The 15,663-nt window shown below is 46.3% G+C and overlaps 1 protein-coding gene across 3 annotated transcripts in view; it reads left to right on the top strand.

Moving 5' to 3' along the window:
* Nucleotides 1-14,231, top strand: part of setbp1 (SET binding protein 1) — a 395,470-nt gene extending 381,239 nt beyond the window's left edge. For all 3 annotated transcript variants that reach the window (XM_072497142.1, XM_072497143.1, XM_072497141.1), the window contains one exon: nt 10,467-14,231. In XM_072497142.1, coding sequence (XP_072353243.1) covers nt 10,467-11,035 — 569 coding nt within the window. In that variant the 3' untranslated portion in view covers nt 11,036-14,231. The remainder of the gene's footprint in view (nt 1-10,466) is intronic.
* Nucleotides 14,232-15,663: the final 1,432 nt, after the last annotated feature.

Below are 15,663 nucleotides of genomic sequence, written 5' to 3'. Positions count from 1 at the left end.
TTTCACTCTCCCCACCAAACTAGTGATGTTGTACCTGCGAAGCCTCCCCCACTCCCGGGCAACCTGCACCCCCAGATACCTAAAATGAGTCCCTGCCCTATGGAATGGCAGCCCCCCCACCCCTGCCCCCACCCCCGGCCGAGACACCACAAAGTACTCACTCTTGTCCAGGTTCAACCTGTACCCCACGAAAGACCCAAATACCCGCAGTAGCTCCAATATTCCTCCTATCGACGTACTTGGTTCCGACACATACAGCAGCAAGTCGTCGGCATACAAGGACACCCTACGCTCTATCTCCCCACCCCCCCTCCGCCCTATTCCTTCCCATGCTCCCGAACTTCTCAATGCGATGGCCAATGGCTCAATCGCAAGTGCAAACAGCAGGGGGGGCATAGGACATCCTTGTCTCGTCCCACGGTGGAGAGAAAAGTATCTCGAACTGATATTATTTGTGCGGAAACTCGCCTTCGGCTCCTTATATAATAGCTTTACCCAGTTCTCAAACCTTGGTCCAATGCCAAACCGCTCCAGCACTGCCATCAGGTACCCCCATTCTACCCGATCAAACGCCTTCTCGGCGTCCAATGCCACAACTACCTGTTTCCTTCCCTTCCGCCGGTGCCATAACAACGTTCAAAACCCTCCTAATGTTCGAAAACAGCTGCCTCCCTTTCACGAACCCCGTCTGATCCTCCCCTATCACATAAGAACATAAGAACTAGGAACAGGAGTCGGCCATCTGGCCCCTCGAGCCTGCTCTGCCATTCAATGAGATCATGGCTGATCTTTGTGGACTCAGCTCCACTCTCTGGCCTGTACACCATATCCCCGAATCCCTTTATTCTTTAGAAAGGTATCTATCTTTTTCTTAAAAACGTTTAAAGAAGGGGCCTCAACTGCTTCACTGGGCAAGGAATTCCAGAGATTCATAACCCTTTGGGTGAAGAAGTTCCTCCTAAACTCGGTCCTAAATCTACTTCCCCTTATTTTGAGGCTATGCCCCCTAGTTCTGCTTTCCCCGACCAGTGGAAACAACCTGCCCGCATCTATCCTATCTATTCCCTTCATAATTTTATATGTTTCAATAAGGTCCCCCCGCATCCTTCTAAACTCCAATGAGTACAGTCCCAGTCTACTCAACCTCTCGTCATAATCTAATCCCCTCAACTCTGGGTTCAACCTAGTGAATCTCCTCTGCACTCCCTCCAGTGCCAATATGTCCTTTCTCAGGTAAGGAGACCAAAACTGAACACAATACTCCAGATGTGGCCTCACCAACACCTTATACAATTGCAGCATAACCTCCCTAGTCTTGAACTCCATCCCTCTAGCAATGAAAGACAAAACTCGATTAGCCTTCTTAATCACCTGTTGCACCTGCACACCAACTTTTTGCGACTCGTGCACCAGCACACCCAGGTCCCTCTGCACAGCAGCATGTTTTAACATCTTACCGTTTTGAATAATAATCCATTCTGCTGTTATTCCTCCCAAAATGGATAGCCTCACACTTGGCAACATTGAATTCCATCTGCCAGACCCTAGCCCATTCACCTAACCTATCCAAATCCTTCTGCAGACTTCTGGTATCCTCTGCACTTTTTGCTTTACCACTCATCTTAGTGTCGTCTGCAAACTTGGACACATTGCCCTTGGTCCCCAACTCCAAATCATCTATGTAAATTGTGAACAACTGCGGGTCCAACACTGATCCTTGAGGGACCCCACTAGTTACAGGTTGCCAATCAGAGAAACACCCATTTATCCCCACTCTCTGCTTTCTGGTAGTTAACCAATCCTCTACCCATGCTACCACTTTACCCTCAATGCCATGCATCTTTAGTTTATGCAGTATCCTTTTGTGCGGCACCTTGTCAAAAGCTTTCTGGAAATCCAGATATACCACATCCATTGGCTCCCCGTTATCTACTGCATTGGTAACGTCCGCAAAAAATTCTACCAAATTAGTCAGACACGACCTACCCTTTATGAACCCATGCTGCGTCTGCCCAATGGGACAATTTCCCTCCAGGTGCCCCACTATTTCCTCTTTAATGATAGATTCCAGCATTTTCCCTACAACCGAAGTTAACCTTACCGGCCTATAATTACCTGCTTTCTGGCGACCTCCTTTTTTAAACAGTGGTGTCACGTTTACTACTTTCCAATCCTCTGGGACCACCCCAGAGTCTAGTGAATTTTGATAAATTATCACTAGTGCGTTTACAATTTCCCTAGCCATCTCTTTTAACACTCTGGGATGCATCCCATCAGGGCCAGGAGACTTGTCTACCTTTAGCCCCATTAGCTTGCCCAATAATGCCTCCTTAGTGATTACAATCATCTCAAGGTCCTCACCTATCATATCTTTATTTCCATCAGTCACTGGCATATTATTTGTGTCTTCCACTGTGAAGACTGACCCAAAAATCCTGTTCAGCTCCTCAGCCATTTCCCCATCTCCTATTATTAAATCTCCCTTCTCATCTTCCAAAGGACCAATATTTACCTTAGCCACTCTTTTTTGTCTTATATATTTGTAGAAGCTTTTACTATCTGCTTTTATGTTGTGAGCAAGTTTACTTTCATAGTCTACCTTACTCTTCTTTATAGCTTTTTTAGTAGCTTTCTGTTGTCCCCTAAAGACTTCCCAGTCCTCTAGTCTCCCACTAATTTTTGCCACTTTGTATGTTTTTTCCTTCAATTTTATACTCTCCCTCACCGCCTTAGATATCCACGGTCGATTTTTCCCCTTTCTACCGTCTTTCTTTTTTGTCGGTATGAACCTTTCCTGAACACTGTGAAAGATCGCTCGGAAGGTTCTCCACTGTTCCTCAACTGCTTCACCATGAAGTCTTTGCTCCCAGTCTACCGTAGCTAGTTCTTCTCTCATCCCATTGTAATCACCTTTGTTTAAGCACAAAACATTAGTGTTTGATTTTACCTTGTTATTCTCCAACTGTATTTTAAATTCCACCATATTGTGGTCGCTCCTTCCAAGAGGATCCCGAACTATGAGATCATTAATCAATCCTGCCTCATTACACAGGACCAGATCTAGGACCGCTTGTTCCCTTGAAGGTTCCATTACATACTGTTCCAGGAAATTATCCCGGGCACATTCTATAAACTCCTCCTCCAGGCTGCCTTTACCAACCTGGTTAAACCAATCGACATGCAGATTAAAATCTCCCATGATAACCGCTGTACCATTTCTACATGCATCCGTTATTTCTTTGCTTATTGCCTGCCCTACCATCCTGTTACTATTTGGTGGCCTATAGACTACTCCTATCAGTGACCTTTTCGCCTTACTATTCTTGATTTCCACCCAAATTGATTCAACCTTGTCCTCCATAGCACCAATATCATCCCTTACTATTGCCCGGATGCCATCCTTAAACAACAAAGCTACACCACCGCCCTTACACTCCATTCTATCCTTTCATATAGTCTGATACCCTTGGATATTTAACTCCCAGTTGTGACCATCTTTTCACCATGTTTCAGTAATGGCCACTAAATCATAGTCATTCACGATGATTTGCGGCATCAACTCATTCACCTTATTCCGTATACTACGAGCATTCAGGTAAAGTACACTTATGCTGTTTTTTATGTCTTTGCTATGAATCCTAACACCTTGATCAGTAACTTTTCGCAAATTATTTTTCCTCTTACCCTTTCTCCTAATTTTCCTTGTCTTTGAACCCATATCTCTACATAATAACCTGTCACGTAACCTGCTGCCTTGCTCTCCATTAACCATTATACTGTCCATAGCTTTACCCTTCCCTTCCCCCCAACTTGCTAGTTTAAAGTCCTTGTGACCAACCTATTTATCCTATTCGCTAGAACACTGGTCCCAGAATGGTTCAGGTGAAGACCATCCTAACGGCACAGGTCCCTCCTGCCCCAGTACTGATGCCAATGCCCCATGAAATGGAATCCCTCTTTCCCGCACCACTCCTTTAGCCACGTGTTAAATTCCCTAATTTTCTCAACCCTATGCCAATTGGCACGTGGCTCGGGTAGTAATCCAGAGATTATAACCCTGGAGGACCTGTTCTTTAATTTAGTCCCTAGTGCTTGATAATCCCCAAACAGGTCCTCTTTCCTAGTCTTACCTATGTTGTTAGTCCCAACGTGGACCACAACAACTGGATCCTCCCCCTCCCTCTCCAAATTCCTTTCAAGCCGATCAGAGATGTCCCTCACCCTGGCACCGGGCAGGCAACATACCATGCGGGACTCACGATCTGGCTTACAAAGGATGCCATCAATCCCCCTAATTATAGAATCCCCTACAACTACCACTTACTTGTCTTTTTGCTCCCCCCTCTTGAATGGCTTCCTGTACCATGGTGCAGTGGTCAGTCAACGCATCCTCCCTACAGCCCTCTTCCTCATCCACACAGGGAGCAAGTACCTCATTCCTGTTGGACAAGGTCAAGGGCTGAGGCTCCTCAACTCCTAAACTCAGGATCCCCCTACCTGCCTCCCTTGCAGTCACACCACTCTGTCCCTGACCACTGACCAAATTAACAGTACTTATTCTACCGGGTGTGACTGCCTCCTGAAACAAAGCGTCCAGGTAATTTTCCCCCTCCCTGATGTGCCGCAGTGTGTGCAGCTCGGTCTCCAGCTCATCAATTCTGAGCCGAAGTTCCTCGAGCAGCCAACACTTGCTGCAGATGTGGTCACTGACGGTCTCAATGGGATCCACCATTTCCATCATCATACAGCAACAGCACATCACCTGTCCAGCCATATTCAACTAGTTAATTAATTTAAATAATTTTATTTTATTTCATTTTTTTAATAGAACCTCAAGGATAAACCCGAACACCAACAAAAACACAGCCCTCTCTCACCACTCACCCAAACTCAGTCACTCACCTAAACTCAGATGCACTCTGTTCCAATCAGGACTCCATGTCTAAAGGCACTCCTGCCACACCTTTTGTACCCTGCCTGATTTCCAATGAGCCAATAGGCCCGCTCCAGGAAGTGAAGTCTCCAACTGCCACCCGACCTGTAAACTAAGCACTTTTAAATATGCACTCACCTCTCCCAGCAACCCTGCAGCCTGTGGCCTGCTCCAGGAACTGAAGTCTCTTTTAAATATGCATTCACCTCTCCCAGCAACCCTGCAGCCTGTGGCCTGCTCCAGGAACTGAAGTCTCTTTGAAAGATGCACACACCTCTCCCAGCAACCCTGCGGCCTGTGGCCTGCTCCAGGAACTGAAGTCTCTTTTAAATATGCACTCACCTCTCCCAGCAACCCTGCAGCCTGTGGCCTGCTCCAGGAACTGAAGATCACCTTCGGGAGGCACACCTCCAGCCTCCCCGCCAGTACCTTCGGCAACACTTTTGCGTCCACATTCAGAAATGATATGGGCCGATACGACCCACACTCCGTCGGATCCTTATCTTTTTTTTAGCAACAGTGAGATCGATGCCTGCCCCAAGGTTTGCGGCAGCACCCCCTTCCCTATCGCCTCCTCAAACATCCCCACCATCAGGGGTGCCAACCTATCCTTAAATTTTTCATAATATTCCACCGGAAACCCATCCGGCCCTGCCACCTTACCCGACTGCATCCTCCCAATCGCATCCTTTATCTCCTGCTCCACTATTGCTCCTTCTACTGTAGCCCTGTCCCCCTCCCCTAGCCTCGGGTACTCCAACCCATCTAGAAATTCCTGCACCTCACGGTCTCCCCCGGGTGGCTCTGACTTGTACAACCTCTCATAAAACTCCTCAAAAACCTTGTTAATCAGCTCTGGAGCCACCACCAACTTCCCTGCCCTATCCTTCACCTGAAGAATTTCCCATACCGCTGCCTCCCTCCGGAGCTGACCTGCTAACATACTTATCTCCATGTTCATAAACTGCACCCCTTGCTCGTCTCAGTTGGCGCACCGCCTTCCTGGTGGACAGTCGGTCGAAGCTAGCCTGTAGTTCCTTCCTCTTTTCCAGCTTCGCCGGGTCCCCACCCTCTGCATACCTCCTATCTACCTCCAACATCTCATCTATTACCCTCTGCCTCTCCGACCACTCCTCTTTATCCACCCTGGCCTTAAACGAAATTACCTCACCCCTCACCACCGCCTTTAGAGCCTCCCAGACGACTGCCTTCGACAGCTCACCCGTACAATTGAAACCTACATATTCCTTAATTACCTTTTCAATTTTCTCACAGAACACTTGGTTGCCCAAAAGCCCCACATCCAGTTTCCACCCCGGTCCCTGCGCTGCCCCCTTCTCCAGCACCATATCCACCCAATGTGGAGCGTGATCTGACACTGCAATTGCAGAGTATTCCGACCCCTTGACTCCAGTCAGCAAAGCCTTCCCCACCACAAAAAAGTCGATCCGCGAGTATACCTTATGGACCGCTGAGAAAAACGAGTACTCCCGTTCCCTTGGGTGCTGTAACCTCCAAGGGTCCACCCCTCCCATTTCCACCATTCACCCAGCCAGCGCCTTCGCCCCCCCCGATGGGACCAGCGAGAGCGGCCGTGATCTGTCCAACCTTGGCTCCTGCACCAAGATCCAGCCACCCCCACAATCAGCTCATGCGTGTCCAAGTCGGGAATAGCCCCAAACACCTTCCTCGCGAATCCCACATCGTCCCAATTGGGACCGTATACACTTAGCAGCGCCACTAATCTCCCCTCCACCGCCCCTGCCACAATCACATATCTACCCCCCTGATCTGCCACCACCTTCTCCATCGAGAAGCGTACCCTTTTGCTGACCAACACCGCTACCCCCTCGAGCCCTTCCATCAAATCCGGAGTGAAACACTTGGCTAACCCAGCCCTTTTTAAGTCTCACCTGGTCCTTCACCCTCAAGTGAGTCTCCTGCAGCATTGCTACATCGGCTTTCAAACTTTTAAGATGTGCAAGCACCCTTGACCTCTTGACCGGACCTCCTAGCCCTCTCACGTTCCACGTGACTATCCTTACTAGGGGTCTCTCACCCCCCCCAACTTTGTTATCCACCATCACCATACCACCGGGCCCTGCCCCATAAGCCTGACCCGCCCCTGTCCATTGTTAACATCGAACCCCTTCCCCCCCTCCCAAGAACCCCCCCTACAAAAACATCCCCCAACATCCATCCCTCCACCCTCTCTTGCTCGCCTCGTAGGCCCATTGAAGCCTGCTATCCAGGCTCCAACACCGCAGCCCTTCTCTCACCTCACTCCCGTTCACTAACTGACTTTAGTTAACTAGCGCGGGTGGCTCCCCCCGCCAAGACCTCTCGCCCCCTTCCACCCAGTCCCAGAGAAAGAAACACCAAAACAAACCCAACAATCCAACCCCTACAATTCACTAACATAACATTTAACCGTCGCAACACAGAACGCCATTAACTTGAACTTTGTAACAATGTAAAGAGAAGTAAATTTCAATACAAATCAGTAAAAAGAAAGTTGTAACATTTGTACATTTTCCAGCCGCTCAAACACAGTCCACAGTCTCTTTTCCAGTTCCGCTCTTCACGTCTGTCCCAAGCCTTCTGCCCTCACGAACGCCTCAGCCCCTTCCGCTGTCTCAAAATAAAAGTCTTTGGCGTTATATGTTACTCTCAACTTCGCCGGGTACACCACACCAAATCGCACCCCCTTCTTGTACAAAGCCGCCTTCACTCGCCCAAACGCCGTTCGTCTTTTTGCCAACTCCACCGTCAAGTCCTGGTAGATCCGAACCGCAGTACCATCCCACAGCACTTCACGCTCCTGCTTCGCCCAGCTTAATACCTTCTCCTTCATGCAAAACCTATGGAAGCAGATAATTACTGCCCTTGGCGGCTCGTTCACTTTGGGCTTCGGCCTTAATGACCGATGAGCTCGGTCTAGCTCGTACAGGGTGGGGCTCTCGCCCTCCCCCATCAGCTCCGTCAACTTCTTAGCAAAGTATTGCGTTGGCCTTGGGCCCTCTGTCCCTTCGGGCAAGCCCACAATTCTCAAATTATGCCGCCTTGAGCGGTTTTCCAAGTCTTCCAGCTTTGCTCGGAGTCCTCTGTTAACCTCCACCACCCTCCGCAGCTCGTCCCCCATCGAGGTGACCTGGTCGCTGTGTCGTGTCACGGCCTCCTCCACCTCCTTCATCTTCTCGCCTGCTCTCTCACCTCGGCCGATGCCTTTGCCACCTCCACCCTCATCGGGCCGATTGCCTCCTCCACCAATGACCTCAACACGACCGCCGTCTCTTTCCTCAAGGCCTCCATGTGCCTCACAAACTGTTTTTCCAGCTCCACCGCCATCACCTTGGTCATCTTCTCCACCGTAAGTAGTGCGGCCCCGCCTTGCAGTTCGGCTTCCGCCATCCTGTCAACACTTTTGCTCGTCTTCTCCTACGGCGGCGAACCCGCGTTTCCTCCTTTCTTCGACGCTGCTCTTCGCATCCTTTAGCGGCTTATTGTTTTTTATCTTCTTTCTTTCCTCCTCTCTCCCCCTTCACCTTCCTGTCCTTCATCAAGGGGGCAGCACGGTAGCATTGTGGATAGCACAATTGCTTCACAGCTCCAGGGTCCCACGTTCGATTCCGGCTTGGGTCACTGTCTGTGCGGAGTCTGCACATCCTCCCCGTGTGTGCGTGGGTTTCCTCCGGGTGCTCCGGTTTCCTCCCACAGTCCAAAGATGTGCAGGTTAGGTGGATTGGTCATGATAAATTGCCCTTAGTGTCCAAAATTGCCCTTATTGTTGGGTGGGGTTACTGGGTTATGGGGATAGGGTGGAGGTGTTGACCTTGATTGAGTGCTCTTTCCAAGAGCCGGTGCAGACTCGATGGGCCGAATGGCCTCCTTCTGCACTGAAAATTCTATGATAATCTATGAATCTGACATTCTTTTTTTGAAAAAAAAAGGGGAGAGAAAAAAAAAGCTTTCGCCAAACTTCCTTAAGCCTTCTTTCTTTCTCCTCTGCATTTACCCAGAGCTCCCCTGGGACCAGGCTTCAACCTTCTTTCTTCCTCCTAGGTGGGAGCCATCCGATGTGGAGCACCCTCCCTACATAGTGCCCTGGCCTCGGGCCAGCCGCCTCGGCCTCCTTGCAGCTCCTCCCCCGCTGCTCTAACCTGCCGCGCCGGGCCCAGCGCCACAGCCCCCGCCGCCCGACACCCGCGCGAGGTTCTTCGCCGGTTTTTAAACCGGCCCCGCTGGCTGCTCGTGGCGGCCCCAAAGGCCGACGGTAGTCGGGGAGTGCGTGAGGACTCGGGGATTTCCCCAGAATCGCCGCGAATCGCCACCACTGGCGGGAGCTCTTGTTGTTGCGACCGCCGTGCTCGCCCACGCCACCGGAAGTCCCTTGCAGTGTGTTTTTAGCCTCCCACTCCCCCTCCGCAGCCATGACACCCAGTCCACATTTATACCTTCTTGTAGTAATTCACACTCGTGAGACTTCCGCCTGAGAGGAGCAGAGCGTCGCGGAAGGGAGGAGCATATTGAGTCCAACCCAGTAATCACATTTGAATGCATCCAAATGCTGGTTTTGCATGTCACCGCTGACACGGGGTGCATATCTCATTATCGCCATTAGCGAGAGACCGGAACATGTGCCCGAATCGCCGCTAGGCGCACACCTCGCCTGATTCGCATTTGTGGCGTCACGAGGTGGAAGATTTTGCCCACTGTCTGCCAACACCAACATTCATGGCTTCTAAATACTGATTACATTTTAATATTGTAAGAGAGATGATGGAACACACATATAACATTAAAATACTTAATATTTTCAAAATTCCTCCATTTTGCAAGACCTATGATAATGCACATTAAACCAAAACATGGCAATGGTGCATGCTAATGATGGTGTCTTGCAAAGAGCGTTTCGTGTGACTTCATGTGTATTGTTTGCATCAATATACAGGTGAACCTGGTTTGTAATAGGACAAATTGTGCACTGCATTTGGCCTTTTAATTGATGATAGCTTTTGTCTGTCAAAGAAACCGATCTTAAATGCAGTTGTGTTGAAGCGCTTATTTGATATTTTAACCTGAGATAAAACTAGCATAAGTATTCATTAAAAATTTGATTTTAAACCCCTTAACATTTACATGTACTGTAGACCCACATGGAAAGATAGCTACTGATGTGACCCTATGCCCTTCTCTAAGCTGCTTTTCATTAAGACCAGGTTTTTTTATGTCCTTATTCTTGAGGATACATTAAAAACAGTTTGTGGCAACGGAAGTTCAGTGATCAAAAAGCAGGTTTTGTATTAGGTAGTATAAGCTGTATTCCATTTCCTGAGCAAGCCGTCTAGCTGGGTTTCAGCAGTGGTCCAAAAGGTACTTCAAATATTAAGCTGTCTGTAAATTCAAAAGCATATTTAAACCATTTTAATATCGGTCTGGCATTGGACAGTGTATAGTTTCATGCTGTGAAACTAATTAAGTGATCATGTACATCTGGTGATTAAAATGATTCCTTTTGTTTATCTCCATTCAGTTCAAAGTTCCAGTTCCTCACCCAGGAGAAAGCTGAAGAGGAGAGAAATTGAAGCTATTCAATGTGAAGTCAGGAAGATGTGCAATTATGATAAAATTCTCGCAACAAAAAAGAACTTGGACCATGTCAACAAAATCCTGAAAGCCAAGAGGCTGCAAAGGCAGTCAAAGACTGGCAACAACATAGTGAAAAAGAGGAGAGGCCGTCCAAGAAAGCACCCGGTGCTGTTAGACGATGACTTCACAGACCAGATGCCAGTACTGGAGAAGTGTGTGGACCTTCCCAGTAAACGGAGTCTGAGGTACAGTTTAGCCCCCGAGACGCTGGCTTCAGCCAGTCAGGACACAATCATGGACACAATCGAAGCTGTCATATGCATGGTACAGCAACAGGAGCCGAAGTCAGATAAAGGCACCAAGAGAAAGCAGAAAGAGGAAGCTGGGCAGAAAGCGAAGAGACATAGGAAGTCCAAAGAAACTGAAATTGGGGCAATCACCACAAATTCTAAGAGATACAACAGTTTGACCATCTCTGCCACCAGCTACCAAACTACAGCCTCCAATCACTGATAACTTCCTGCACTTTAATGTTACTTGGTGACTGAGAAGGGACTGAAACACGGATGTTGGATAATTTTGAAATAATAACCATTTTCTCATACAATCCACCATATGAAAGGGGTAGCCTCTTTCCAGCATTCACTGCATTCTTTACAAACGCCGGACTCTCCTGTCAATGTCTGGCATTGTAATATTGTCAATTCAGTTTCACAACTTTGTACAAACATTCCTTCTCCCCGTTAACCGCGCTCTACTCTATCCACCAACCCATTATTTGCGAGTGGGCAACATGTAAAGGCATATAAAAGGGTAAGTTAGTACAAGTACTTTTGGCAGCCTGTTAGAAGAATGTATTAATGAAATATTCCTTGGGAAGGCAGGCAGCAATAACATTTTGCTTGCAACACCGTTTCTTATATACTGGATTTATAATCAATATATGCTAGTCAATTAATGGAAAAACAAACACATTTTAAATATTCTTGCCATCACTTAGGCAATACTGTACTCACAGAGCCTTAAATGCAAAAGTGTTAGCCACATAAAGCACTTTCTGCTTCAGTTCAACATATGCTGTTGGTAACTCAGCTGAAATAGAAAAAAGTCATTAAAGGGCATTTTCAATCAATAAGTGCCCCAGGTTTATTTTATGTAGTGAAAATAAATTTTCCCGCCTTGATAGACAACCCTGTCAGAAAGTGACATTAATCAGAAATAATGGATCTAAAAGAGGTGCAAAGCGCAGAATAGATTCAGGCTGAACTTCTCAAGGGATCAGCTAGATTTCCTATTTACACCTATACTTTTATCACCGGGCATATCCTTTGAGAAGCAATATCATAAAAAACAGGAAAAAGAAATTCAATCAAATTACACTTTTAATGATGAGAATTGCATTTCACATTTCGAAAATAAATAATAATTGATCTTCAACTCCCGCACGTATCACTAAAATTTGAGCAATTAAGTTCACAAGCGACTTTCTGTAAAGGTAGGAATTGATGTTGTAATCTAGATCATTTAAAAATATAACATTATGTGCCCTCCTGTATGGCCTTACAGTTTTCCAAAGTAAATAGATGTTAACAAAGATTTTAAAATATATATTTTCCACAATTATATAAATTTCACAGCATGCTTATCCATGCAACACTTAAGTGACAATTCTCCAAAATTACAAAATTCACTCTCAGAAATGTCCCAATTCTTTTCACAATATTACAACAATAGTTAATCCTCACCCCTGAACGCACACACACAAAATATGAATAATGGAAATACTGACTTTGAGAAGATGCAGAATATTATACCTTCAAATTTGTATCGAACTGTTACCATTTGGGATAGCCTGATAGTAGAAATTAAATTACTTATCTGATCATCTTTGTTAACTGGTAAACCCCATCCATCAGTTGTCATTACAGAACTGAGTCAGTCAGTGATAATGAAAAAGTTCTGTTATAAAAGAATATCTGTTTCAACCACGTCCCAGTTAACAGTGTCAGTTGTAATCCACTACTTCCCAAACTATTGTATGCAAATAATCAAATACTTAATATCAAAGACTTGGCTGTTTTAATGTATCCCCAGATTTGTGATTGTCTTGTATCCTGGTAATCGTGTGTTTTCTTTCTTTCTGGAGAATCAATGAAAACTATTACCTTAAGCTTTTAAATTTCTGTATTTAATTTCCCCTTATGCAAAAAGAAATTAAGTGTTCTTATGAAGATAATCCAAAACATATTTTCAATTATTTTTCAAAATGAGTAATTGTGACTGCAGTTATAGTTAGGCAAAATGTTTATATCATGGCAGCCTTAATTCAGTCAAAAACAGTAGCCTATTGTATATAATGTAATTACACATCTTTGACCTGCATGGGTTCAAACTGTCGGAATCATCGTGTCTGTGTAATTGTCATTTTAACTGTTTTTCAGTCAAGTTTAACCATTCATTTTGTTGCCAAACACTTGTTTTAATGCAACTGGGGTTTGGGAACGGTGCTAATTGAAGTTGGACTGTGGGGGGGGGGGGGAATTCATATATTCTATAACACACAAGTTTTAAAAGTAACCCTTGCCTTTAAAATTTGGTACGTTCGTGTCACAAAAGCAAAACCATTAAAATGACAATGACAATTGCTTAAAATGGACCACAGCATTAACAATGTAATCAGCATGAAGGTACAGCAAATTTTGGGTCTGATAAAGCACAGTATAGTGCTGATGTGAAATAACGTATTGTATCGTAACTAGTGAAAAGCCTGCCAAGGTTGCAAACACTAAAACAATACAGAGACATTGAAAGAGCTGCCAAATGTGTCTACACGGGTGTCCTAGTCAAATCCCAGTGTTTTGTTTTCACTCTGCTTTTTTTTTAGAAAAAAGAGCAATTTCTTGCTGAAAATTGATAAGACTGCAAATGAAGTTTCAAAAATGTAACTTTAAACATGGGGCACAAGGTCCTTTTACATAGTGCTGGCTTATTTTAGTCTGTATTCATAGTGTTTTTAAACCTTTTTTAGAGTGTATTTGCATGTTATTATACTTGACTGTATGTACACATATTTTAGACAAATATTATATTTGTATTCTAATTAAACATAGAGCAAACTTGTACATTGTTGTTTGAAATGGTTTTTGTAACAGTTTTTATTCATGAAGCATTTTTGTACATTGAATAGATATGAACTGCTGTTGATTGGCGCTTATGTATTTGGCATGCTGATTGTCATGCTTCTACATATGGTTATTGGTTTTAAAACTTTTTTTCTGAAAGAAGCTCATTGTTTTGCTGCCGAAAACAGGTTAGCAATAGAGCACTTACTGAAAAGTAATCTGTTCATATGTTATTCATTGTGTGAAAATAAAGAAACGTAATCAAAACCAACAAACCTGAATGTCATCTTTGTCTGCATGCATTATCAACTGTCATCCACAGTACTTTGCTTTCACATTATTGAAGAATTGCAGCATTTCTTACTTGGACGATTCCACACCCATTTCCATACGAAATGTAAACCAGCTAGTCATCTCTTGCTAGAATACTGTGAAATAAAATGTAAATTCTTCATGCCAACTCAATTTAAAAATCTGGCGTATCCGACCAATGCCAACTACCATTTGCCTACCCGACCTCTTGACTGAGCTTCAAGACATTGAACCTGTCATTTGAAAACTTAGCTGAATAAATTTCATAAAAACTGGATTGAGATATATATTTTTTAAAAGACTTACGATCAAATGTTTTCATTAAACTTGCTCTCCTACACTGTATTTCTGTTTGAATTGTGGAAAATAGTTTTTGGACATGATCTACCGGCCGCATTACACCCGAAAGGCACGGCCGGTAAATGCCGGGAGATCCCTCTTCCGGGATTTACCCGGCTCGCCAAATCTAACACGACATCGCAATGTGAATCCTGTCCATTGTGGGCGGGATCACTTTTTATCAAATCTGTAGACTAGCTGTCTCACTCTGATATGCACTTCCACAAACTACCCAAGGCGATGGGATCTAACCCCATCGCCTTGGGGACCTCGGGTGAGTGCTGGTCTCCACAAACAGGGACCAGACAGAACAACATTTGTGGGGTCTCCCAGGGGATTGGAGGCCGCCAAGTGCTTGCCCTCTGGGCAGGGTGCCAAGCTGGCACTGCTGGTGGGACCTGGACACATTGGCACTGCCGGCCTGGCACTGCCAGGATGCCTGGCTGATAATGCCAGCCTGGCACTGCCTTTGTAATACTGCCAGGCTGGCAGTGCCAAGGTGCACGGCCGGCATTTTTCCCATGACGATCGGGCCCAGGGGTGCTCTGTGCAGGTGCGGGGAGTGTGGAGGTTCAAGAGTGGAGCTCAGCGCAGAAAACGGGACTAAGCCCCAAATCTATCCGCCCAAGCACAATGGAGTTCACCATTGTCCGCCTCTCGCCCGCGGCATTCTTGCGGTGGGCGGGGAGGAAGGATCCAGCTCTAAGTGTAATTTTGGGTGAGTTCGACGGGATAATTATTATTGGCTTTTTGGGTGAGATCCAGATCTGTATTCGCCCACACATAGAGGTTTGGGGTGTTTCCCATCGGTCAAGCCCACACTTCAAAACATTTTCTGTAGTGGGGAACTAAACTCACTAGCCAGGCCAGCTCTTCAGAGATCAGGGCGCCATTTTGAAAGGGTGCCTCGTGAACTTAACGTGGCGGTTGTGGACTCAGTCCAGCACCGCCACAGTCGGATTCGGGTGATCCGTGGGCAGGGGTCTTTATTCGGGACTGGGGGCACTGTGTGCGGGCGGTCTGGGACGTGCGAGCAGCCGAACTGCCTTTGCGGTCCGTTTCCATGGGCTGAGTCCGCCATTAAGCAGGGCGCAGCCGCTGCAGTGCACATGTTCGGTGACAGACGCGGCAATGCTCAGGGCTGTATCGGCAGCTAGAGATGCGAGCTCTACGCTGCCTCCCTGCTAGTCCCCAGCAAAACGGCGAATCAGTGGCCGTTTTGCGTCAGTTTTCCTGGCATAAAACACCACCGTTTTCACGCCGGCGTGGGGGCTTAGTCTCCCAAACGGAGAATCCAGCCCCATGTTTTCAGCCTGGGCAGAAGTCTGTATTCACTTGTCAGTGGAACAACTGATCAGAAGCTAAATA

This window comes from Scyliorhinus torazame, chromosome 3, assembly GCF_047496885.1.
Source record: "Scyliorhinus torazame isolate Kashiwa2021f chromosome 3, sScyTor2.1, whole genome shotgun sequence".
In the NCBI taxonomy this organism is placed as follows: Eukaryota; Metazoa; Chordata; class Chondrichthyes; order Carcharhiniformes; family Scyliorhinidae; genus Scyliorhinus; species Scyliorhinus torazame.
This window is presented reverse-complemented; position numbering and strand designations above follow the sequence as displayed.